Source organism: Ciconia boyciana, chromosome 1 (genome assembly GCF_034638445.1).
Source record: "Ciconia boyciana chromosome 1, ASM3463844v1, whole genome shotgun sequence".
NCBI lineage: Eukaryota > Metazoa > Chordata > Aves > Ciconiiformes > Ciconiidae > Ciconia > Ciconia boyciana.
This window is the reverse complement of record NC_132934.1, coordinates 218,781,324-218,804,554: the sequence shown is the minus strand read 5'-3', so window position 1 is coordinate 218,804,554 and position 23,231 is coordinate 218,781,324. Positions and strand designations below refer to the sequence as shown.

General features: G+C 45.1%; 1 protein-coding gene across 2 annotated transcripts in view; it reads left to right on the top strand.

Annotated features, from left to right (window-relative positions):
- Positions 1-21,516, top strand: part of POLD3 (DNA polymerase delta 3, accessory subunit) — a 30,008-nt gene extending 8,492 nt beyond the window's left edge. Inside the window, exons 6-12 of one of the 2 annotated variants that reach the window (XM_072850996.1) lie at positions 2,598-2,862; positions 4,786-4,858; positions 7,279-7,441; positions 8,756-8,868; positions 14,581-14,675; positions 15,524-15,605; positions 19,302-21,516. In XM_072850996.1, the coding sequence (XP_072707097.1) occupies positions 2,598-2,862; positions 4,786-4,858; positions 7,279-7,441; positions 8,756-8,868; positions 14,581-14,675; positions 15,524-15,605; positions 19,302-19,507 (997 nt within the window). In that variant the 3' untranslated portion in view covers positions 19,508-21,516. Of the gene's footprint in view, positions 1-2,597; positions 2,863-4,785; positions 4,859-7,278; positions 7,442-8,755; positions 8,869-14,577; positions 14,676-15,523; positions 15,606-19,301 lie in introns of both variants that reach the window. The other variant, XM_072850995.1, reaches the window with a different exon arrangement.
- Positions 21,517-23,231: the final 1,715 nt, after the last annotated feature.

The window sequence follows — 23,231 nt, the reverse complement described above, 5'->3', positions numbered from 1 at the left end:
CCTTGCTCCGTTACTCCAATGGACGGGTGTTCCAGTACCTTTCTTCTCTGATGGCTAGAAACCTTTTTCTCATTTCCAGGCCACACTTCATCATGACCATTTTTATCCAGTTCTCAGTCACACAGGAAGAGTAAATTGAAACAGACTTAACAAAACATGAGTGATGTGCTCAGCAAAGCGCTAACATGAGTTTGCCTTCTGTTTTGTGAGACTGTGTTTTCATCTGCTGGACTCATCCACCTCTCTTGAAGATGTCTTACAGGAACTCATATCTATAAGATGAGAGCTGAGGCGTAGGGCAAGCATACAAAACAGACCAAGCAACACAAGTGCCCTTCATGGTTGAACTAGAGAAAGCTTGTCCTGGAATTCAGAGGGACTTCAGTCTCCAGGGGTCATGGTCTCTCCTCCTGAACAGTGCCTGGCAGCTGTGGCTTTTCATTTACATGTTGTTTTCACCACAACAGCTTCAGCTTGATGTAATCAGTACGTACAGTGCCATGACCAATCTGGTTTAGAAGGGGGATGCCTGAATGTTGTGTCATAGAAAGAGTATAGAATTTGAAAGCAGAAACGTAGCTGTCTTCAAAATGTGGACAAGAGAGTGGCTGAGAAAATGGTGTCCTAGAAGCTGTGTGTTTCAAATGTGAATGTCAATACCATGGTAAGTGCTAGAAAACCCTGCTTCAATGAAGACACGTGCCATAGGTTTGGCTGCAGTTGCCTTGTTCCAATTTGTTTACTCTCGGGCACCCCTGCCTGGTGATACTTGTGTCTTGGAGGACTCTGCCTTTCAGACCTGTACATCCAGAAGGTTTGGATAATTTGGATTCTGAAGTCGCTTTCTGAAGCCTATGTGTAAATCCCTGCCTGGCTTTAGAGCAGAATTTCCCAAGCAAACTAAAAAAATTCAGCTGCTTCATTTGTGACCTGGCTGAACTAAATTCAGACTGACTGTATTCCCTCTCCCTTGTCAACTACAGGAATTGTCTTTTACACTTGGGGCAAGATTCCTGCAGTGCCTGCAAAAGACAGAGGTTTAACTATGTGCATATTTATAGCAAACAGAACCTACTTATAGCAAACAGAGGCTTCTTATACTTCCCTGTCAGTCCATATATCTCACAAGCTCTGGGGCAAGGATCTGTATTCTCTTCTGTGTTTGTATGGGACCTGTTATGCTGTGAAGACGGTGGAGGTGGCTAGATATTGTACTAATATAACGAACTGGATTTAATGCATGTTGCTAATGTCAGCTTTCCAAGTGGAAGCAGCTTCTTGCTTGCAGAGCATAGTCCAAACATTGCTTATTTTTTCAGTGATTATTCAGTGAATTTTTGGATCAAGCCCATAAACTATAGTCACACAGCAGCATTAAGGCAGGCTAACTTCCCAAGCGCCTGGAATGTGTCAGGTTTAGATGTGCTTGCTGCACAGTCAATATAACCGTTGACGATAAAACATTTGTAATCTGGAGGGTTGATGGTGTTGCTTTACGGGTGTGTGTGGAGTAGGAGTGAAAGCTGTCCAGAGGGTGGTGTTGACCATGTTGAAAACAGATTGACAGTGTAAAGAAAGTAGGAATACTTTTCTTCAATGTCTTCTTTCCTTCCTTTAAAGGTTTGAATGTCAAGAGGTGGCTGCTGCAGCCTAGAAATGCTGTAGAGATGGTGTTGTTTTGTTAACATGTTACAGTTCCTGATCTGAGTAGAAGTGGACTGTGCATGTGAGCCACTAATGCTGAGGCACGGAAATTAATTGGCAGAAGACTAGTTTATTTCTTATGCAAATAAAAATACGCTGTGTAATTCAGTGGATTGGAAGGCGTGAGTCTGTGCTCTTTTGTGGCATTTCTGTAGGAAATCTGGAAAGCCTCGCCTGTGATTTGCACAGCGGGGAGTAGAGTTCAGTTATTTTTGGGTACTGCTATTCCTGACTGTCAGGGAATTGTATTGTTAGCTGTGAACACATCATTTAGTTCTTATATCTCCATATCCCCAAACAGTCACGTTTCAGACTATTACAAGCTGAGATGTATCTCTGCCTACTAGTGATTACATGGAAATGACTTTATATAGTTAAGTCTGAATGTCATGGATATCTTCTGAGCCATTTAAGTAGTTTAGTTTCAGTTGTGGTTTACTTACCTGACCAGTATGGTTGTGGCTGCTTGTTGCAGCAGTAGTGGACTCAGTCAAAGCATCTGAAAGTTGTAAATGTTTTGGATCATCAGACAGCCATGCGATTTATGCTGTGAACTTTAGAGAGTGTAACCCGTTTAGGAATAAAATGCAGCCTGCTCCATCTCCACCCTGGGTGTGGAGACGGGCTTTTCCCCCCCATGAAATCTGAACAGCTTGTTTAGCATTTGAATGCTCTTGCTCTTGCTGACAGGTTCAGCTGATCTTTTCAGTAGAGGTCTCCATCGCTCTTGTTCTGTGCCAGCCTTTCTTTCTTGTCCCATGCACAAGTTAAATTGCTCTTTTTCCCATAACAGGAGAACACAGGACCAGAGAAGCAAGGCACTACTGGGGAGGAAGCCGAGGTGAAAAATAAGAAGTTAAAAGGCTAATTAAATTTTTCACTCCATCACACAGGTTTAGTGCCATTCAGTGTGCCGCTGCAGTCCCCAGGACGTCGGCTGAAGTTTCTCAAGCGCAGACGTCTCTGCAGGCTGGTTCCCAGACACAAAGTGACACGGACGCTGTCAGCGTGCCTGTGGTCAATGGCCATGGTCCATCAACTACTAAACAGCCCTCGCAGCAGCCCAAAGGGATCATGGGAATGTTTGCAGCGAAAGCAGCTTCCAAACCCCAGGACACAAATAAAGAAACCAAAGCAGAGGCTAAGGAGGCCCCAGGTGTAAGTTACCTCACACCCTTTGGCAGCCCTCTGGGTTAATAGTTTTAATGAACCGCTCTTCTATCAGGAATAGTGTGGCCAGCAGGAGTAGGGCAGTGATCGTCCCCCTGTACTCGGCACTGGTGAGGCCGCACCTCGAATGCTGTGTTCAGTGTTGGGCCCCTCACTCCCAGAGAGACATGGAGGGGCTGGAGCGTGTCCAGAGAAGGGCAACGGAGCTGGGGAAGGGTCTGGAGCACAAGGCTGATGGGGAGCGGCTGAGGGACCTGGGGTTGTTTAGCCTGGAGAAAAGGAGGCTGAGGGGAGACCTCATCGCTCTCTACAGCTGCCTGAAAGGAGGGTGTAGGGAGGTGGGGTCGGTCTCTTCTCCCAGGTAACAAGTGATAGGACGAGAGGAAATGGCCTCAAGTTGCACCAGGGGAGGTTTAGACTGGATATTAGGAAAAATGTCTTCACTGAAAGGGTTGTCCAGCATTGGAAGAGGCTGCCCAGGGAAGTGGTGGAGTCGCCATCCCTGGAGGTATTTAAAAGACGACGTGTAGATGTGCTCAGGGACATGGTGTAGTGGTGGACTTGGCAGTGTTAGGTTTGTGGTTGGACTCGATGATCCTAGAGGTCTTTTCCAACCTAAATGATTCTGCAATTCTAGCTTTGCTCTTACTCAACTTAAATAACCTTAAACAGCCATAGTGCAGCCTTGTCCGCTGCTTCTAGTGCTAAACTTGCTGTCCCCTGGGAATGCTCAGTCACTGTTGTGTAAGTATTTATATAGTACAGACGTGCCTTCTGTCAGTCATTTTGGGCAAAAATATATTGTGCTGCACTCTTGATCTATCCACGAAAGTGTATTTGCCATAACTTTGATGCTTTGACATTCCTCCTTGAGCCAGATCTCCAGCGAGTATAAACCAGCATAGCTGCATTATTGAGACAATTGTTCCATTGTCTTCAGTTACGCCAGTACATACACCGGTTGAGGATCTTGCTCTCTCCATTGTGCTTAAAAGGATTTGTTTTGAGCAATAAATGAAATGTGAGAAGTCCAGGTCTTAAAAGTAGCAAGGTGTTTAAACTTGATCTGTGAGGGAAGTTTCAGACCTTGACCTGTGCGAGACTAAATTGTTTATCTTCTCAACTGCTGTTTTTTCCAGGATGGGATTATGTTTTAATTTAAATTAGTATGATTGTTTTTAAAGCAATGTGGCCAGTAAAGGGGTACAAAAATGGTAACATTCCCTGCATGTGGTTCGGCTTTTTTTATAACAGCTGAGTAGACCTTGGTTCATTTTTCTGATTTTTATAGTGAATTTAGAACTGGTGAAATATGCGTGTTTGAGTGTTTTGGGAACTTTATTTTCACGCAGAAAAAAGGCAACCAGACACTAAATGGGATTAGGAGGCCAAGCTCCCTTAGGTGGGTTTTTTTGTGTGTGTGATTTTTCACTTTGGTGGCGGCTATATTAATGGAATAAGCAATGATATTTTTTGCAAACAGCTCAGCAGAACAGCGTACGTGCCAGAATAGCTGGATAAATTCTTCATGGTTTGGCCAATCTGTGTTCTTTCCTCTGTCGATTACTGTGAATTGAGGCACTGATAGTTTGCAAAAAGAACAGTTCTTTACTGGGAACTGACCCAAGTCCCAACCACTTATTTCAGTAACACTGTCAGCCATCAGATGGGAACGTGACCCAAGTTAGATTTGAAGGCCTAGCTAAGGAGTTGTAAGTAACTTAGTCTCAACCCTTTGATGCATGTAATATCTAGTATCTTCAAATTCTCCTAAACAGATATTGAAGTCTAAGATGCTGACTACTCAACAAATTATACATATTTATTTTGCTTGTCCAGAAGCAGTACTATGCATATTGAGGGCTGTGTTGCATGATGAATTCCTGTGGTTACTCCTCTGTTTGCTTCTAGGTGTCTGCAGTAAGCAGCAAACCACCAGCAAAGAGCAACATAATGAACAACTTTTTTGGAAAAGCTGCCATGAGTAAGTGCTTTATAACGTGCATCTGTTTTCAGAAACCATTGTGGTCAGGGCCCAGCGTGCTGTAGTTTAAAAAACAAAAAAAATCCTGAGGGATATTGGAATTCTGTCTTTTTTTTGGCTAAGCAGCAATTAAACCCAACAGTGATAACAGGTGTCTTGTTATACAGCTGTGATAGGAGGCATAAACAGAAAGGAGCAGAACTCTTACTTCCAGCTCCGCTAAACTTGTTGGATTTTCTTTATATCCCCTCTTTTCTCATAGTTTTCCATACTATTCTTCTGCTCTTTTGGACTCAGAGGGGTTAATGTTTTTGTATGCAGCTCTTCAGGCAAAAATTAAAAGTTGTAAGTGGAATTTTTCAGACAAAAAGCTTGCTGGATGAAGATCAATTAAAATGACATATTTGTGCAGACTAACCCAGGAAGGATTTTTAGTGCAAAAGAAATCTGATTTAAAGCGAGTACTTCTGGCTGGAAGATTAGCTATTGGTAAAATGTTTGCCAAAACCTGTTGTGCAGGGCGTGTTAATGATGCTTGCTTTTCATCACAAATCCCTGAGGAGTCTATAGTTAGATTTAGGGTTAATTTCTTTACTGAAAACTGAAGAGCTAATAACTGGAGGATAAAAATGAGGGGTGGCCTTCCCCTTTGAGCAAGGGTTTGGACTAGGTGGCCTCTGGAGGTTCCCTTCTGACCTAAATTATCCAAGTCTAAAGAAAATATGCTGAAGCTTTTAAACAGACATTGGAAAAGGATTATAGGACTTTCTTCAAAGACGCCCTTATAATACCAAGTACAAGAGGATTCAAAAAAAGAGTTACTGGGAGAGAGTAAACAGCAAAGTTCACTTTCTAACAGACAGCTGTCAGTTTGCAGGGTACAGTTCCAGCACGGAACACACAAGGCACAGTACGGTTGGGCATCTTTGCATTCCTGTTTTTGTGACACTGAGGGAGCCGGGGACGCTTTCAGCCTAAGCCTCACAAGCCTAAGCACAGTTACTTGTAGTAACTCAAGTAAAATTCTTACGATCTGAGAAGAGCCCTAGACCAAAGTTCATATGCTGAAAACCCAAGAAGTTGAACTTGTGTGGTAAAGATAACCCAGTGGTGGTGGAGAAAGTGTTGTGGATGCATTTCCACGATTTCCAATGGGGTTCACTTCTCTGCTGAGTACTGTCAGGGAGCACTTCAAGGAAACTTGTGAGGTGGCTGCAAGGAAGGAGCAAACCAAGCAGAACTGGAAATGATTATGCGTATAGAAGAGATAGGGTGATTCCAGGAGTAAGATTGATTCCCTACACGTTGTATGCCTCTCCTGGCTTCAAAGATTTCACGGTTGCCAGAAAGTCCTGAGTTAACAATAATTGGGTCCTTCGGCTCTCTGCTGTTGATCATAAATAAGAGAGCTGTCATTCAAGTTCTTATGTATGAGATGTTTTCCCTTGCTCAGTGAAGCAGCCAGCCTGTTCTCCAAGCAGTGTCAGAAAGGCATTGGCGTGAAGTCTTCTAGCCCTCTCGGCAGCCCCCGTTCCTGTCGACAATATAGTTGATCTCATCGTTGAATACCTTTTCTTCGCTTGGGCATCTTGTGCTTGGGATGATACAGGTTTCAAACTTGTCTGCTCCTCTCTTCTGGTGGGGTGGGTGTGTGTGTGTGTAAAGCTGCTGAATGAAGCTCACAGGCTGTACTTAGGTGTTAGTGTGCTAACAGCACCACCTATCAGGTTGATAAATATATTATTTTGCTGTCCACTCCCACCTGCTCTCTCTTCTCTGGTACTAGATTAAGCCTTTTGAAGCAGAATTGTCCTTGTTTGTGGTGCTGTGTAGGCAAAAGAGGCTGGTTCTTGATCATGTTGGGGTTGGGTTGTAATGAGAAGCCACTACATTACTGAAAATGCTAATCATGGGCTCTAATGTTATGCAGGATGGAGGCTGCTCACACCTTCTGTTGCTTTTCATCAGGCCTGATTCTCCTGTTTCTGGGCACTTCTGTGCTTGACTAAACCTCTAATTTAGAAGGGATGAACTGACTATAAAGATGGATGTGGTGTTATGCCAAGGGGACTGTCTAGAAGAGGGGCTCCCAACCCTTCTGTGATGCCTTTGATCCTGGTGACTGTAAGGGGTTCTTCCACTGTCTCCTAGCCCTCTTCTGCAGAGTTTAACTGCTGCAGCACACTCACCTTGCAGTTCAGGAACAGAACCAAACTGGTAAATCAGCTAGAAATTTAAGCATGCCCTTTTTTCATGTATGACACAGCTTGGTCGATCTAGATCCCGTAATGCTTTTATATGTCATTTGTAGTGTTTTCTGTGTTCTTGGTGCACAGTGTTTTGTTTAGCCAACTCCTCTGTAAGTTGTCATTCATACTGAATGCCCAGTGTTTGTTCTTTTTTTAATGGTTTATTCACAGATAAACTCAAAGTCAACTCTGTGCCTGAGCAGCCAAAGGAGGAGAAAGAAGTAGTCAAGCCTTCAGTTCCTGTAGCAGAACCAGAGTCATCCCCTAATACTGTAGTAGAGAAACCTGGGAAGAAAACAGAGCCTGCTAGAATTCAACAAAAGGACAAAAAAAGGTGGGCCACGCCATTCAGGGTGCCTGTAATCTGTTAACCCGCATGTTGATGGCCTGCATGGAGCTGGCTGGTCATACAATGCTGGCTCACCTCCTGTTTCCAGCTACTAAACTGCATTAAACCTGGCTAAAATGATCTCTCTTGGAATTCTTTCCTAATATTTCTTTTCCATTTAGTGCTGTAGGTGCCTCAGGGCCATTTGTGCCATTGCAAATGGGAAGGGACACAGTCCAGGTAGTCTTCAGTGGTAGGGGGTGGCTTTCCATGAGACAACCTCACGCTGTGAGCAGACTTAGTGTAGACCCCGCAGGCAATCTGTGGGGGCTGGCAGGAGCACCTGTACTGCAGGGAAGGTAGTATATTCCCAAGCTTATATGTACACAGCTTCCAGCACACAAAGTTCTGCTTGTTGATTTCCATAGCTAATGTACTGCTGCTTTCAATGCCACTGGTTTACTTTGGGCTGAGACTCCAAGTAAATTTTAAGTTCAGCCCTTTGTGTTTAATCCAACCCAAACTGACAGAGACAAAAAATCATTACAGTCTGATGGCTCTCTGGTGGCCTATGAGTAATTAATTGGTGGTCTCAATCCGTTTCTAACTAACTAGGTAAGCACACCACCCAGCCCACCATCGCAGTTAGTGCTAACTGGTCTTCTTATTGATAGTCTTATTCAAAAAGCCAAGGGCCTGGAAACTGCATGTTGGCAGTGTGGTGTTGGGAAGGCCACTTGGGCTGTACCAGCTCTATGAGGATACGTGGGCCTTTAGCCTCCAGGCTTGTTAGTCTGACACGTCTCGCCAACATTAAAAAGAAAGAAGCTATTTTATTTTTCCAGTAGTCTTTAAAAATGGCTCCAGGATTCTGAGACACTACCTCATAGTCAGTCAGTGGCAAGCAGTCTGTCAAAAGAGCTTCTGAGCGATGCTGTTGGGGACATTAGTGTTTGGGAGCCTGAGCTATAGAGACAAGATCAGAAATGCACTCTTGCCAGGTTGCTGTGGCCAAGCTAGGTGAGGTACTGGGCAAACTGTTGAACTGCAGAGGGGCTAAAGAAATCCTCCTTGTTTTGGAGAACTGGATATGGGTAAGGATGAGAGGCTTGAAAATGCTCATGCACCTATGCCTGATTGTATAGGTGAGTATACTTCAGCATATGTGATGCTCATGTTTTGAAGACATACAGAGGTATTTGATGTCCTTGCTAGCAGTACTTCTATCAGGAACGTGCTTGTCTAAACATGCCTGACGCTTTCATGCATGCACAAGGGATAACACATGTTCATTCCTTTTTTCTTTTCTTTTTGTGGCAGTAAAATGAAGAGGGTGGACAAATCGGATAATGAGGAAGAAAGAGATCCTGAAAATCTAAAGAGAAAGAGGAAGCGAATTAAACAACTTCAGTCTGACAGCAGTGATGAGGAAGGTAAAAAGATGTGTAAACAACCAGGCATGTAGGTCAGGGGCCTGATTTCGACAATATTGCTATCCGAGGCTGTTGGTCAACAATTGAGGGAATAGTTTAGAGGACTAAAGACCGTGCAAATGGCTGTAGCTTGAGCTTTCTGTTTATCTTGTGCTGCAAGCACTTGGGCATACGGTTGAGATGCCTCAGTCATTCAGTCTTTGTTTTAGCTTAGCTCAGATCTGGCTGTCTCCTCACCAAGTGTGCTGCCAGTCACACTGACGTGTGGGAAGGGGGTTCTCAAATCTCTTGTGAAAGGTATCACGCCTTCCAGAATTGTAGGACTGGTCATAACCAGTTTATTTGGTGAGTAAACACTTGCAAAGTGACCTCCCCCCTCCCAGGGTCATTTTTAGTGTCTTTATTCTGTCTGTTTATAGAAATGGTTTGGAAGACAGCATTGGAAGCAAGACTTCCAAAAAAAAAAAAAGATAATAGAGAAACTGGAGGCAAAACAGTTGAGCCATATCCGATGCGACTCTGCGTCTCCTCAGTGGCTGTTGGCTTTGATAGGAGTAGGGTGCCCAGAACGTCGCAAGATTCGGGCTCATAATGAGGAACAGCAGGGCCGGATTCCAAAGAATTTGGATAATTGAGGTGACAAATGCCGTTCAATATAGATAACTGGAAAATAAATTGGGATCGAGCTAGGGAGATGTGCTAAGTGGAACAGTCATCCAACAAGCTGATCAGGCAAAGAATTCGGGGATCATTATGGACAAATAATTGAAACCACCAGTTTGGTGTACAGCTCCAATAAAAAAAGGTGAAACAGCAAATAGGTTGTGTTAGCAAAGAGATGGACTCCAGCAGGAGAACTGAAGCTGTTTGCTTATTTAGTGTGGCTAGCACATGAGAAACAACCATGAAATGAAGAGAATCTGTAATACAAGTTAGAGAGGCAAATGCTGTTGGATATCTGAGCAGTCTCCATGCCACCTTAGCCTATTTTCATGGTTTCTCTTCTGCCCAGCATAATTTCAAGTGATCTCTGTCATCAGGCATCCATCACTTCTATTCGGACTATTCCACGAGATGATAAATCTCTCAGGAAGCTGTTCTTCATGATCAGACTTAATTTCATCACATTCCTGTGTGCAGCTCCTTGTTTGGCTATAAAAAAATATATATATGCCCACACTCTTTGGTATTTATTTCTTTAAATGTTTGTAAGCTATTATCTGGTCTTTCCATTTACTCATCATTCAGCCTACTGACAAGCTGCGTTGTTTAGCTCTGAAGAGGGAAGATTGAAATCCAGCCCGTTTAGCCACTTGAAGCGCTGCTCCTTGCTGGGCTGGAATCTCTCAGCTCATCCGTTCTCTGCTAAGGAGAGCAGGCAGAAATGAGCCCCGTGTTTCAGGCGCGTGGTAGGGCTGTGCGGAGAGGCTGCTCTTTGAAGCATGAAAGCTTGTTGGTTCAGTTGTCTTGTGCTGCCGTGAGTTGGGGACCCCCAGCCTGTGTTCATGACAGTGCTCTGAGCGCACAGCAAGCTGAGAGGTGACCACAGAGTCTGCTTTCCTTATCCATTTCTGTTAGAACTCTTTTCATGTCCAGAGACAGAGCAGTGCCTTAAGACTGTCATAAATTGAGCAGCGCTTTCTAGAGTACTACAAACTCCTGCTTGCTGCATACTCATTTTGATTTTGAATATTAGAGTTCTCTGCTCTTTCGATTAATACTTGTATTACGTTAGTATGTGCTAAATAGTTAATGCCTTTGAATGTGGTGCCTTGTGTTTTCGTTTATTCCAAGGTGTGGTCCAGAGACTGCGCGTGTATTCCTACCTCAGTGCACGCAGGTCTGTTTAGTTGTTCTCCCTTGTTTTATTTGTGCTCTTAAGCACAAGTTAACGGCATTTGCAATTAGAAACCATGGGTCTGGTCCTCTGGTCAGGTTGGGGGCCCAGTTGTCTTATTAACCTCATTCTCAGTAGCTTTAGACATTAAAAACAATACAAGTAAGGCTACCTACCCGCTCGTCTGTGGGGAGGGTTGGTTTTTGGTTTACTCCTATTTAACCTACTGGAGATGTATGCAGAAAGTTTGACTTTCTGTTTGGACAATTTTCTTGTCACTGCTGTTGCTCCTCCTGCATTGTAGTCCTCTTTGTTCCTTCCATTATGTCAAGAATTGGCTCTGTGTTGTGTATTAGAATTGTAAATTTATGCAAATTACAGCTTGTGTATACAAATTTGTATATTACTCAGATTAGCTTAGTACTATTCCCTCTTTCAAAAGGGAAAGATGAGAATCGAGAGAGCTTCTCCCTTCTTCCTTTTTAAGCTAATGGCTATCTGAACCACCCTGATGAGGTCTGCATTCAGCCATTTGGTTCTGCCGCTTGCCGTTCTAAATCCAACCAGATGAAAGCAGATAGATTTGAATTCTTTGAAATATTCATACAGAATCCAAACTGGTAATATTAGATTCAGTATTCAAGTATAAGAATGTAAGTTGGATGAAACAAATAATTAAAAACAAAAGAAAAATGTACAGCAGCTGGACTTTGAGAGCATTTATCCTTGGAAAGGTTGGAAACAGGTTTCTCCAGAGAGCAGGGGCACTTTTAATCGGCAGCATCAGTGAGCAAAATGGGGCGGCCTGGAGTGACATTGTTCCACCCTGCATCCCTGTGGGAGCAGGGAGGAAGGCACCATATGCTGCACAGCATTTGGAAATCGCTGCCAGACAGGGCACGGTTCATCCGCCACCTGCGTAATTCACCCACAGATGATGGAGGGGTAAGTTCTAAATATGCAAAATGCAATATGGGAAGCTGCACTACCAGAGCAGATATCAAAGGCTAACAGTCTAGCTGCTGCTTATGCTAACACGCCGCGCTAACCTGGCTGACCTCCGCTCGAAGCAAACGAGGAGGTGCTTGCCCAGGCTTCTCCGCGCAGCTCGAGGAGGCACGGCCTCGGGCAGGGGTGCTAACCTTTCCTGCGGGTGCAGCTGCAGATACAAGGGGACGCTTGTCCGCAGCCATTGCTGTGATTGGCGTTCAGACAGGGCTCCACCTGTGTAACCGCTAGTAAAACCACTGCCCTTTTTCAGGCAGACTTAGCGACGTTTTGTGGGTTTGAAACTGGGTCCGTACGACTGATGCGAAGCGCTGTACGGGCGCTCTTAACGTCGGGGCAAGTCTTTTGCGTTGTTCTGTATTAGTCTGCTCTTAATGTACTGAAATTAGCCCAAAATAAGCTCTTCTTACATGAGTGTCAGCACATTGTACCAAGTTGAAAATACAGAGAGGGCATAAGGCACAATCCTCTCCATTTAAATGATTTTTCATTAAAAGATTATATTGGTATGAGGGTGCCTTAGTCACTGCAGGTTGTTTTGCTTCCAGTGCCAGAATAAACTACACAAGCGTGTCCACAGAGGACAGGAGGTTTTGGCAGCTTCAGCTATACCAACACAGGCAGCGTTTCGCAGTGTTGACAAATGTTTTACAGCCACTTTGGAGGGTGATTTCAGTGGCACTGTAACCTACAAACTCTATCGGTTTCGGAGAGCCGCAGCAGAAGCACTAAAGCTTCTCACAGTTTTTCCAGGCAGGGTCAGAGCAAACCGAACAAAGCCAGGATTTACATCTTTGGTACATCCAATTGCCCAACTTGTATCCATTTCATGCAGCTGTTGCTGTTGAGTAAACTGTGGGCAGCAGCTAGAGGTTGACTCAGGAGTTATCACATGTCAGAGGGCTGTGTTGGCTAGAAGAGGATAATAAAGTAATAGAGACGCAGCTTGATGGTAGTCTGAAACACTCTGACGTGGGGAGAAGGTGCCTTCTGCCTGCCAAAACCTGGGAGAACTCATTTAAAGGAGGCTGAAGAAAAGCCAAGATTTCCCCCAAGCAAGCATAGTGGAGTTGACGTGCTGAAAATACCTTCAGCAGCCTCCGCTCAAGTACGGCAGAGGTGGCAGTTTTTCACCAGGCTGGTTTTCAGCCCTCTTAGCGTATGCTCTCTTAAAAATATTGTCAAATTGATGTGGCCAGCCTGGGTAGTTTGTGAAGCAGGTTTGGTGCTGTGCAGTATATGGGCGCTTCAGCCTGCAGTTGCTGTGAGACTATGATAAATATTGAGAATTTTGAGTTCCCTGCAGCTCCTCGGCTGCGGTCCTGGCTGCCCCAGCAGTTAGCACCTTAGAGCAGATCCGTTGTTTGGTTTTATCTTTGCACAGCTGCCAGACCCAGCTCTTTGGAGCAAGGTGAAATACCGAGTCATGTTATCCCACTCTGTTTGCATTTCTGTGCCTCGCTTACTGAAGTAGTTAGGAGGCTGAGTCCTTGTTTGAAGAATGTAATTTATTATTATTTAGCCTTGGCAGCCAACCACTGTTTCACTTGAGCCCTTCTTAACCTATGAAGGTCAGTTGGCTGCATGCCTGGCACAGTCATAACTCTTAACACTGACCTAATCTGTTGGGACAGCTACAGATCCAGAATTTGTGTTACAGCGACAGGATGAATGCAGGGCTACAGCCAGCAGAGCTGGGAGGAGAAGCCAAGCAGGCACTCTGTCCTCCCATCCAGCGTCATTGTTGTTATTATTAAGCAATAGGTCAGATGAGGAGTTTTCTTCCCCCACATTCCTAGCTCTCCCCCACATTTGAGGACTTGCATGGCAGCGTTTCTCACTTGGAGTTGGAGAGGATTCCTTAAAGCTGTTTAAATTAGTCACGGTGCCTGCTGTGTGGTGCAAGGTGCTGCTCCTTCCCCTCTTGCCCTGCACTGATTTTTCTTCGCTGTCCAGTCTCTGTCCCTCTGCCAGCCCCACAGAAGAGTGACCCTGGCTTTCTCGTTTGTCTATAAGCCCTGCTAGTCTTGCTAAGGCCCTGTTTGACATTGCTGGTAGAGGCTCCAGAGCTGATTTTGCTCTGTACAAATTTGTGAAGGTGGCCTTGACCGTTTCAGTCAGTTTTGGCATTGAAAGGATTCCACTATCTCTGTCCTTGCACCCAGAGGAGAGCATAGATTATGACAGATGAGAGAATGGGCTGGGTTTGGGGGTGGTTTGGTTTTTTGTTTGTCTTTCAAATGAAAGATTGGGGTCTGCCTTAACAATGTTGCAGGGCGGGTAATAGTATATTGCACTTAGTTCTTGGACTAAGGTGGTTTCAAGCTAATAGCATTAATTGTTTGGGATGTGTAGCACCACCTGTGAAGTAATGACTTTTTACCAATGGGGAAGAGGTAGAGAAACTAAGGTCATCCAGTGTTTCAGGAATATGTAGTCTTAAATCCTGACTCTTACAATTTCTAAACAAATTACAGTCCCTCTTTTTAATGAGCAAGTGAAATATACGGCTAAAACATGCCAGTTTCTGTGCCTCTCTTTAAAGTTTCATTTGGTGGAACTGATTTTGGCTTACCAAGAATCCCAAATGCACTTCTCCCATCCTATCCCACCCTCCACCCTCCTTCCTTTGGGAACTGCAGTGCATAGCACCTTAGCACAGGGTGAGCCGTCTGGCTGGAGGCCGACCGCTTTGAACTATTTGTCCTGACTTGAATTAAACAAATCTGAGTGAGAACTCGTAAACCTTGATCTAAATACAGGTTACAAGCAATTGCTCAGAGTTAAATTAAATGACCTGAGACAAAAAGGTAGCTGCAAGGGTGCATTAGACCCGCTTGCTATCGAGATGTTCATTTTCTTAGCAGATGTCCCACCGTCTCCCACACCTGAGGAAGAGAAAGCTCCATCTCCACCTCCTGTACCTGCTCTGAAAACTGAACTGGAGCCTGCATCCACAGAGGTAAGAGCACATTAGGGTGATTAACTTCTGGTTTTATCCAACTCGATGGGGATTGCCCAACCACTTTTCAGATGCTATAGGGGAGGTCCTGTTTGCTTGTCAAGTCCATCACGTCATCCTGCTTGAAAGAATCCACCATGTTCACTAGTTCATTCATTTTCTAGACCATTATTTAAACTCCAGCTTTTCTGCTGACAGTGCAGTTTTCTGTTTTCTTCTCTTTTTCCCTCCTAATGCTTGATGAATTGTGGCTCGTATTTGAACACTCTTCCCTCTGAATCTTGGCCTCAGGAGTCAGGGCAGGGCCAGAAATGAAACCAGAGACTCTTGGTATTCAACCTTGTATCGCAGGGAAGCTGCTGCGTAAGGGAGGTGGGCTGCGATTGGCAAGAAGTCGACCTCTGAGCTGAGAAAATACATGTAGTTTTACTGAAAGTGCAGCTGTCACGGCAGGAGTTCTGGTGTCTTGCACACCGTGTTATTTCCTCATTCTTCGGAGGTATGATGGCACAACCCTGGTGCCACCTCCTCACATAACTAAACACATTTCAAAATATCACATGCCCCAGAAGAGAAATGTGCCCCCTGTACTGGCAGATGGGAAAGCTTGCTGCCTCATTTAAGTTGTATTTTGTCTCTCTGAAATTTGTCCCGGTAGGATAGGGAGTACTGTGGCATTAGCAAAAATGAGACTAGGATATCCTGCGAAAGGACAGAATTAGTTATCAAATCATGCTCAGCTTCACTAGAAAGACTAGATTTCACCCTTGGGGCTGATGCTTTTATGACCTGTGTACGTGCACAGGGCCTTAACTCTTGATTTCTCACAATACTGCAATGTCCTTCAGGTTTCAGCTGGAGGGAGGAGGAGGAAACGGAAGCGTGTGCTGAAATCCAAAATGTTTATTGATGAAGAAGAAGGCTGCATGGGTAAGACTAGCTGTCTCCTACACCTCAGTGGAACTAACTTTATTGAAGATGTGTTGAAGATTTTTGCAGGCCAGCCTCTCCCAGGCTTAGAAAGAGGTTCACAAAATCACTTTGTTATTCAACTTCAACCTCATGCTCCCAGATTGAGGTAACTGCTCTTTTGGTGAAGGCCTGGGTAGGGAGTCATGGAACTGTGTCTGAATCCTTATTCTTTTTTGATTATTCACAGATTTTCTTTCAGTTCTTCTCCCTTCCCTCCTGCCAGCACGAACACCACCTTCATTTGCTCTCCTCTCCAAAGACACAAACTTTTAAAGATGGTGCAGAGAGAGGTCTGGGTTTTGGGATAAATTCTGGGTGGGAGAAGTTCAGTTTGGGTTTGTTTTTTTTTTTTTTCTTTTGGGGATAAATCCAGAGCTGTGCAGCAGAGCTTGATTATATGTTAATATAAACTTTAAGTATCCCAGATAAACAAGGAATAAGTTGGGGCTTAAATCCTTGAGAGGGTTTCTGTTTCTGATAAGGATTGCTCTGCTTTCAGGAGGGAGGAGAGTCTCTGCAGAAGTAGTAAGAGCCAGAAGCTTTGAATTCCAGCCTGACTGGACACTGCTTCCTCCTGTGACCTGGAGAAAGCTGTGTGACACCACTGTACTTGTTTCCTCCTCTGTGTCCTGACATTGAAGTAGAGCTGCAGGAGTTCAGAATCTTTGTCTTTTTTTTTTTTTTAAAGGTGTTAGAAAATTTAAGAGGATGGAATGTGTTTTTGTAGCACTGTTGTCAGCTCAATTGTATGGGATGCTTAACATTCTCCAGCCTTGCTGATCTGAGTAGATGTCAAGGGAGCTCAGCCAGTTCTAGGAGAAGATCTGTTGCCGTTGTACAGGTTTGTCATTGTGCATAAGCGTAGATAGATACAGACTTGCTTGGCCCAGATTTGGAGCTGTCTGGATGCGAGTCAGCTTGTGTCTGTTTGCACCTGTCTGTATAGTTGTATCTTATGTTTCCTATTAACTTTGTGTGTCTCCTTTAAAGAAATATAAAGCTAGCACTCAGCAACTGGCTATGCTAGTAACTGAAATCTCAAGTACTGGATTTTTGTCAAAGGATTGGACTTGCACAAAGTTATTGACTGCTTTGGCTAGTTATGTTATGGGGTGTTTTGCTCTCCCATCCCAGATAGGACCATTAAAACACTTGGAAGGAAAATGGAACAAAAAAGCATTAGCTGGGGAGTTGAGTTGAACAAGGTCTGCATCCAGAGCTCGCAGTAATGACTGTTCCGGGTTCAGCTTCCAGCAAAGAGTGCTCTTCTCTTTCTGTTCGGCCCTTTCCAAACGTACCGGGGCTGGGAAGATTTGTCTTTCTCTTCTCTTCACCCTCAAGGGGTTTAATAGTCTCTTGTGAAATCCAGACCTTTGGTTTTACAGTTCATATCCACTACGGTTTTATGAAAAGGGAAATGCAAGCCCCTGTTGTGCCTTTGGGAGACAGATCCTCTAGGAAAGAGAAAGGGATGGAGCTGGGATATTGAGGAACTGGGTAGGGAGGAGATGCTGCTTTTCGTACTAAAATCCTACCAGTCTGTTGTGCAGAACTTGCTGTCTGGTTATTGTCTGGTTTCTCTCCTCCCTTCCCTTCCCCACACTTTCCATGCACAGGCCTAATCATTTGAAGGCTAAATAACTTGCAAATCTCCTGGGCTAATGTAAATTGTTGTTATTCTTTGAAATATAAGGGGTTTTTTCCACTTTCCCTGCTGTCGTCTTTTTTTTTTTAAACAAGGACTAGGTTTTAAGAGATATTAAATCCTAATGTTAGGATTAGGCTGTACGTTATATTTCTCCGTGATTTTAAGTGATCATTTTCACAATAGCTGCAACAGCAAGGAATTGGTGTCAAAAAGCCAAACTAATGTAGGGATTAGCCCTGAGGGAAATTGAGCAATTAAAGTATCTGTGGAGTTTAGTACAAGGCATGTTACCATGCATCAGCTGGGACTCAATTGAGTGCCTGCTCTTAGTCTATAGCAAAGGGGAATTACTGAGGTTTAAGCTAGTGTATTTCTACCTTGCACTCTCTAAAGCTTGAAAGGATGCACATGGACTTTGTTTGTTGGAATATATATGTGTACATTGTAAGTAAATTCATCTTACAGCACTGGTTTAAGTTAGAGCTCACGTAATTTGAGTTACCGTGATTTAGTGAGTCTGGCTGTGAGCTGAGCATCAGTAACTATCTGTGTGCCCATAGCTGCCGCAAATACAGAATTTTTAAGTTCAGCTGAGATCTCAGTAAAAGAAAGCTGATCTAAGCTGTGTTATCTTGCAATTGGAGGGGATTCAGTGCACGCTTTTGGAGTTACCAACAATTACTGACGGGGTGACAATGTGATAAGCTTTCAAAGCTCAGTAGGTGGCCGGTGGTCTGTTAAAGCTGCTCACTGAAAAGCCAGTTGCCCCCGAAGGGAGGTTAGCTCGGTTTTACAGTCCCTGTTTGAGCATCCACTAGCACTGTGGGGCAGGATTTCATACCATTCCTCTTCCCGGTCTCCGGTTACGTAGAAAACCTTATTTAATTTGATGCATTAATACAAGTGAAAGCCAATTTCCCAGAAGACGGGAAGTTAGGACATCTGTTTAAAAGAATACAGTTGCTGAAGAAAAATGGCTTACTAGAAGAATACCAGAGCACTGCTGGGAAAGCTGATACAACAACATTTACTAGTATCTTATGATGGCTTTCATCAGTAGAGCTGACTCCAGTTTAATTTCCGTGAGCGTTGTTTTATATCCCTTAGCTTTCCATCACCGGATGCTGACAGCAGTGAGCTGGCAATCCCATTCAGTCATAGTCCTTGATTTCAGTCATGGGTTTGGTTTTATTTTTTTAAGGGATTTCTTTATGATTGCCCTGCTTGCCCACCTGTATAGAAAGCAGCTGCCCCCAAGGTTTTGTGCTCCTTCTCTCATCTCTGAGGTGTGCTACGTTTGCTTCACTCTTCCCTGACCATCTGATACGCGTGGTGCTGGTGAAGGAAGGCTGGGTCTGTCTCTGGGTTGTCTTGTCTGGATTTCAGGACAATCTGATTGATTTGGCCCTTGTGGAAATCAGGCCAAGTCAGAATGGTGGTTTTTAACCGTAAAATAGATGTTCCATCATCTAATGCTAAACTACGGATTCTGATCTCATTCAGATTCGACGCTTTCTGATAGCTGCTTGTCAGCCTCTGCAAGATGAATTCATGGTCTTCAGCACAGTTGGGCCTTGTTTCTAGAAGAGGGCGTCACTTGAATAGCTTTGGAAAGGGAACTGTCCTCTCGAGGGCCTTTCCCAGTGGGGAGCCTTGGGCTGCTGCTGTTTAAGGCGTGCATGTGGCCTGTGAATGAATGTGTGTGGTGCCACCAAGCCATTTTGAAAGAGCTGGATGACACTAAAGCTTCCGAGTCATTAACCTGTGATCTTACACGTAAGAAAGAAGGGAGGCAGTTTGACTCAGTGTATGGAAAGCCAGTCCAGTCATCTGGATCTACTGCATAATCTTGAGCAATGGACTTAATTCCTGTATCTGGCATGTACTCCTTGAACCAAAAATGCTCATTTCCAGAAATGCAGTGGGAAGGCTGCGGTGGGGGAGGTCTCTGCTCTTTGGTACTCAGGCTTAACCTTCATCATCTCTTCTTCTTTTCTTCTAATCAGTGACTGAGAAGGTTTACGAGAGTGAATCCTGTACAGATAGCGAGGATGACTTTGCCAAGTCCAAGCCGCCAGCTGCACACAAACAGCCTGCGCTGCCTATGAAGAAAGAACCAAAGGAAGAAAGGAAGAACCTGAAGAAAGGGGCAGCAACTGCCAACAGAGCCAACAAACAGATCTCCATCACGGGGTTTTTTCAGAAGAAATGAACTGGGTCTTTCTCCCGGTCCTGTTGGCAGCTTGGGAGCCGGGCTTTTTTGTGTGGCTTTCTGAAAGCTGCTGCGTTGGAGGAGAACAACATGCAGTCTTCAGTTATGTAAGATATCTTGCTTACTGTGTAAGTAAGCCCTCTGGACTAGATTTTGTATCGGAGAGAAGCTTTATTTGTTACTGCAATAATTTTGATTGTCTTTACTAAGCAGTATGGGAATCACCAGCTAGAAGCAAAATCTAGAGGAACTCTTGGAAGACTGTTAATCTATTCACATGAAATTTTATTTTTTTAAAACGGCCTTTCACCTGTTCAGTGCTGAAGGCCTGTTCCGTGAGTGGTAGGTGGACTAAATTAGGACTTCAGTTGTGGCATTTTTTTTTCCCTCTTTTTACACCCCCAGCTCTCCAGATTGATCTAAGTGTTCACATTGGTTAGAAGCTGTAATGTAGCAGGTCTTCAGGCATACACACAAATACTGAACATCTGCTTCAGCTTTAACTGAATGAAATGAACTTAATTTTCCCCCTAAGACTGGTAAATAGTTTTTGCTCTGCCTTTCATAATCTTTTTTTGGACAAAGCAGTGCATATAAAATTCTCTTACTCTTTTCTTCCTTGAACATATCCTCTGTAAATTGCTCAGATGCCTAATTATAGACCGGGACACTGTTGGTGCTCTGTCTTTGCAAAAACATCTCGGAGGCTTCCCACACAATTGGCTCCAGTGTAACTGGGGGAAGGCTCCGCTGCTATTGGGAAAGCAACTGTATCTTTAACCTTGAAAGTTAATGAGTCAAAGGGAAGGGTGATTAGAGGGCACTTCTGATAACACCAGTCAGGTAGCTGCTGTCCTTGTCTGTGAAGAATTGCACGCTGCTTTTTGGTTTTGTAGGTTTTGGTTTGCCTGAAGTTTTTTTACAGGCATAAACCAGACAACAGAAGAGTTGTTTTCTAGGACATCTCGTCATCTGCCTGCTGAAGGAAGTGTGTCACAGCATACGGTCCTGAGGAACCAGTTATTGGAGATGAATAAAGCACTGCAGTCCCGTTAATCAGAAATGAGTCGTTGTTTTGGATGCCTCCTGGTTTTCTGGTGCTAAATTTGGTAGAGATATGTAGAAGGCCAGATTTTCCAGAGGATGGGTGCTGAGCATTTCTGAAGCTTGGCCTGGTGAGAGCTCCCAAATGGGCAACTGGTGTCATCAGTGGTTGTTTCTGAGTGGTGTTAGGCCAACGTACGTATGGATATGTATGTACGTGTTGGTTTATAAAGTGTTTGTCGTTGGCAGAAAGGTAGATAAAGTCTGAAGAGTGTGAACCAAGGAAGAAATGTCTTCAGGCACCCAGGTGAAAGTATTCCAGCCTGTGGCCAGTAAAAGGGCCAACCAAGTGTACGTACGCAGTCGTTCTGACCAGGAGATCAGGTTGGTGCCTGAGAAATTTCAGTACACACCTAAGACCAACAGTTGACTCGATTAAGTCACGACACCCTAGGCAGCTTGCACCCTCGGCAGATGCGAGAGGACCTACCTAAAACCAGCAATGTCTCTGGGTTTGTGCCCGTGCTTGTGTCGTAGCGGGGCGGGTTCAGCTGCTCACTGCGTGGATCGCTGGTATGGGGGGTGTTCAACCTCATAGCTGAGCACCCTCCCCATGTCGCTCCTCATAAGTGTTAAGAACTTAAACTCTGGACTTTCTGAGCTGGAGATGTGTAGGAAAAATAATGGGAAGATGGGTGAGGGAAGGCAGAATTGGCACGGTACTCACCAAACACAGAGCTTGCTGCACAAGCTGAAAAAGGTTTCCTGCTCTTGTGGTATGGTGGAGTGACGTGGGCAGCAGAGGTCCATGGGGAAAGAATTAACAACCTTGTTCTGACTTTTATGAAGAAAATTTAACTGTTCAAAAAAAATATTGCTGTAGTATTTCTGTTTTTTCTTGGTACAATTGGGGGTGTGTTTTGAAAAGTAATAAGTAACAAAGCCCATTAAATACAGATTTTTTTCTTTTGTCCTTGGTATTCATTAAATTATGTGCTACATCCTGATTTCCAGTGGTTGCTGTGACACTTGACTGCGTGGAAGAGTTATCACTGGTGAAGTGGGTAAAGAGTTCTTCCATCGAAACCAGGGCTGGAAGCATTAAACGGAGCATTTCAGAGCATCTGAAACGTGGGTGAGAACATCTCAAACTATCAGGATCTGTATCGAATTGACCCCTTGAGTCTTATTTCTATGGCAAATGTTGACAGGACACGGTGTCCCAGTGCTCTTGCACCTCACCTCTACCGTGGTCTAGCAGGAGCTCGCTGCTCCACCCCGACTCCCCCTATAACCAGATCAACGTCATATGCGACTTCCTCAGGAAAATGACTTAATGTCTGAAGAAGCAGGACATAGGCAAACTTCAGACTTCCAAAAATCATGATCTAATACTCCCCCCCCCCCCGCCCCTCTCCTGCACTTCATGGGCTGCCAGCCCCAGGGGGGCCTCAGGTCCCTAGATGCCCCCTTGGCGAGGCTGGAGCATCCCCGGGCGCTGTGTGGGAGCAAGGAACGGGGCTGGGTCCCCGAGCTGCCGGTTAAAGAGAAGGTTCCCTCTTGCTGCCGTGGGCAGATGTCACCCATTTGGCACCCGGTGGCTGGTGGGGGGGGAAATGGCTGTGGTGCGGTGGCAGCTCCAAGCCAGGCACTGGCTCTCGGAGCAAGGAGCCCATCTCCTGCCTCGCAGTTGGCTCAAGACTCGGTATCGGTGGTGCTCAGGGTCCAGAAACCTTGTCCTGGAGATACAGATCTCTTTTAAGGACTTCCTCTCCTCTTCCCCCTGCATCTCCCTTCCAGCAATGTTTACACCCTCAGAAGAGCAATGCCTCAGAAGAGGCAGTGGGAGAGGATGTTTGTCAATTTAATATTCTCTTCTAAATAGTGCATTTCATAGTGTTTCTTTGCTTAGGCTCCCTGAAAGCCTTTTTTTCAGATGGAGGGAGCTTCATCTTTGTTTTCCAGGTGGGGAGAGAAGCTGAAGACATTGCACCATCTGATGCTCTGGGGCAAAACTGTTGATGCACCAGGCTCCTGGTGGCCGAGGTGCCTCTGAACCAGCAACTGTGTCTACCCTGGGAAGGGGACAGAAATGCTTCTCCGAGGGATAAAAAAATATCCCTATCCCTTGTTTGGGAGACAGCTGAGCTGATTTACAGACCTCCCTCCCCCAGGGCAGAGCCTGCTCGGAAAAAACCCTCTGTGTTTCCTGCTCTGGGGTTGCCTGGCCTTTATCTAGTTAAAGAAAAACAGAGGAGGGATCTGGGGAAGAGCTGCTGGGTGCTAAGGTCGGATAACAACCAGCGAGCAGCACGGCCGAGCCGGGCAGGAGGGTGTCCCGGCAGCGTGTGGGGAATTGTTTTGCTCTCCCAACAGGCGATGCCAGCTCGGCTGCAGATACCGGAGAGGGGAGCGCGGAGCAGCAGGGCCTTATAAGGAAGCAAAACGCGGCTCGGCGAGGCTGAGCGCTGGCGGAGGGGAGAGCGGGTGCTTGCCAATACCGTGCGTCAGTGCCTCGCTTCTTCTCGGTTATGGGGAGCGGGCCGCAGCACCCCGGGGTGCACGTAGGGTGCTGCTGGGCTGGATTCGGGGCACCCTCTGCCACACTGGGGCCTGGAGTCACGATGTCTGCAGCCCTCGATGCCGAGATCCTCGTGGAAGCTCGATGGTGGCTCTCGCC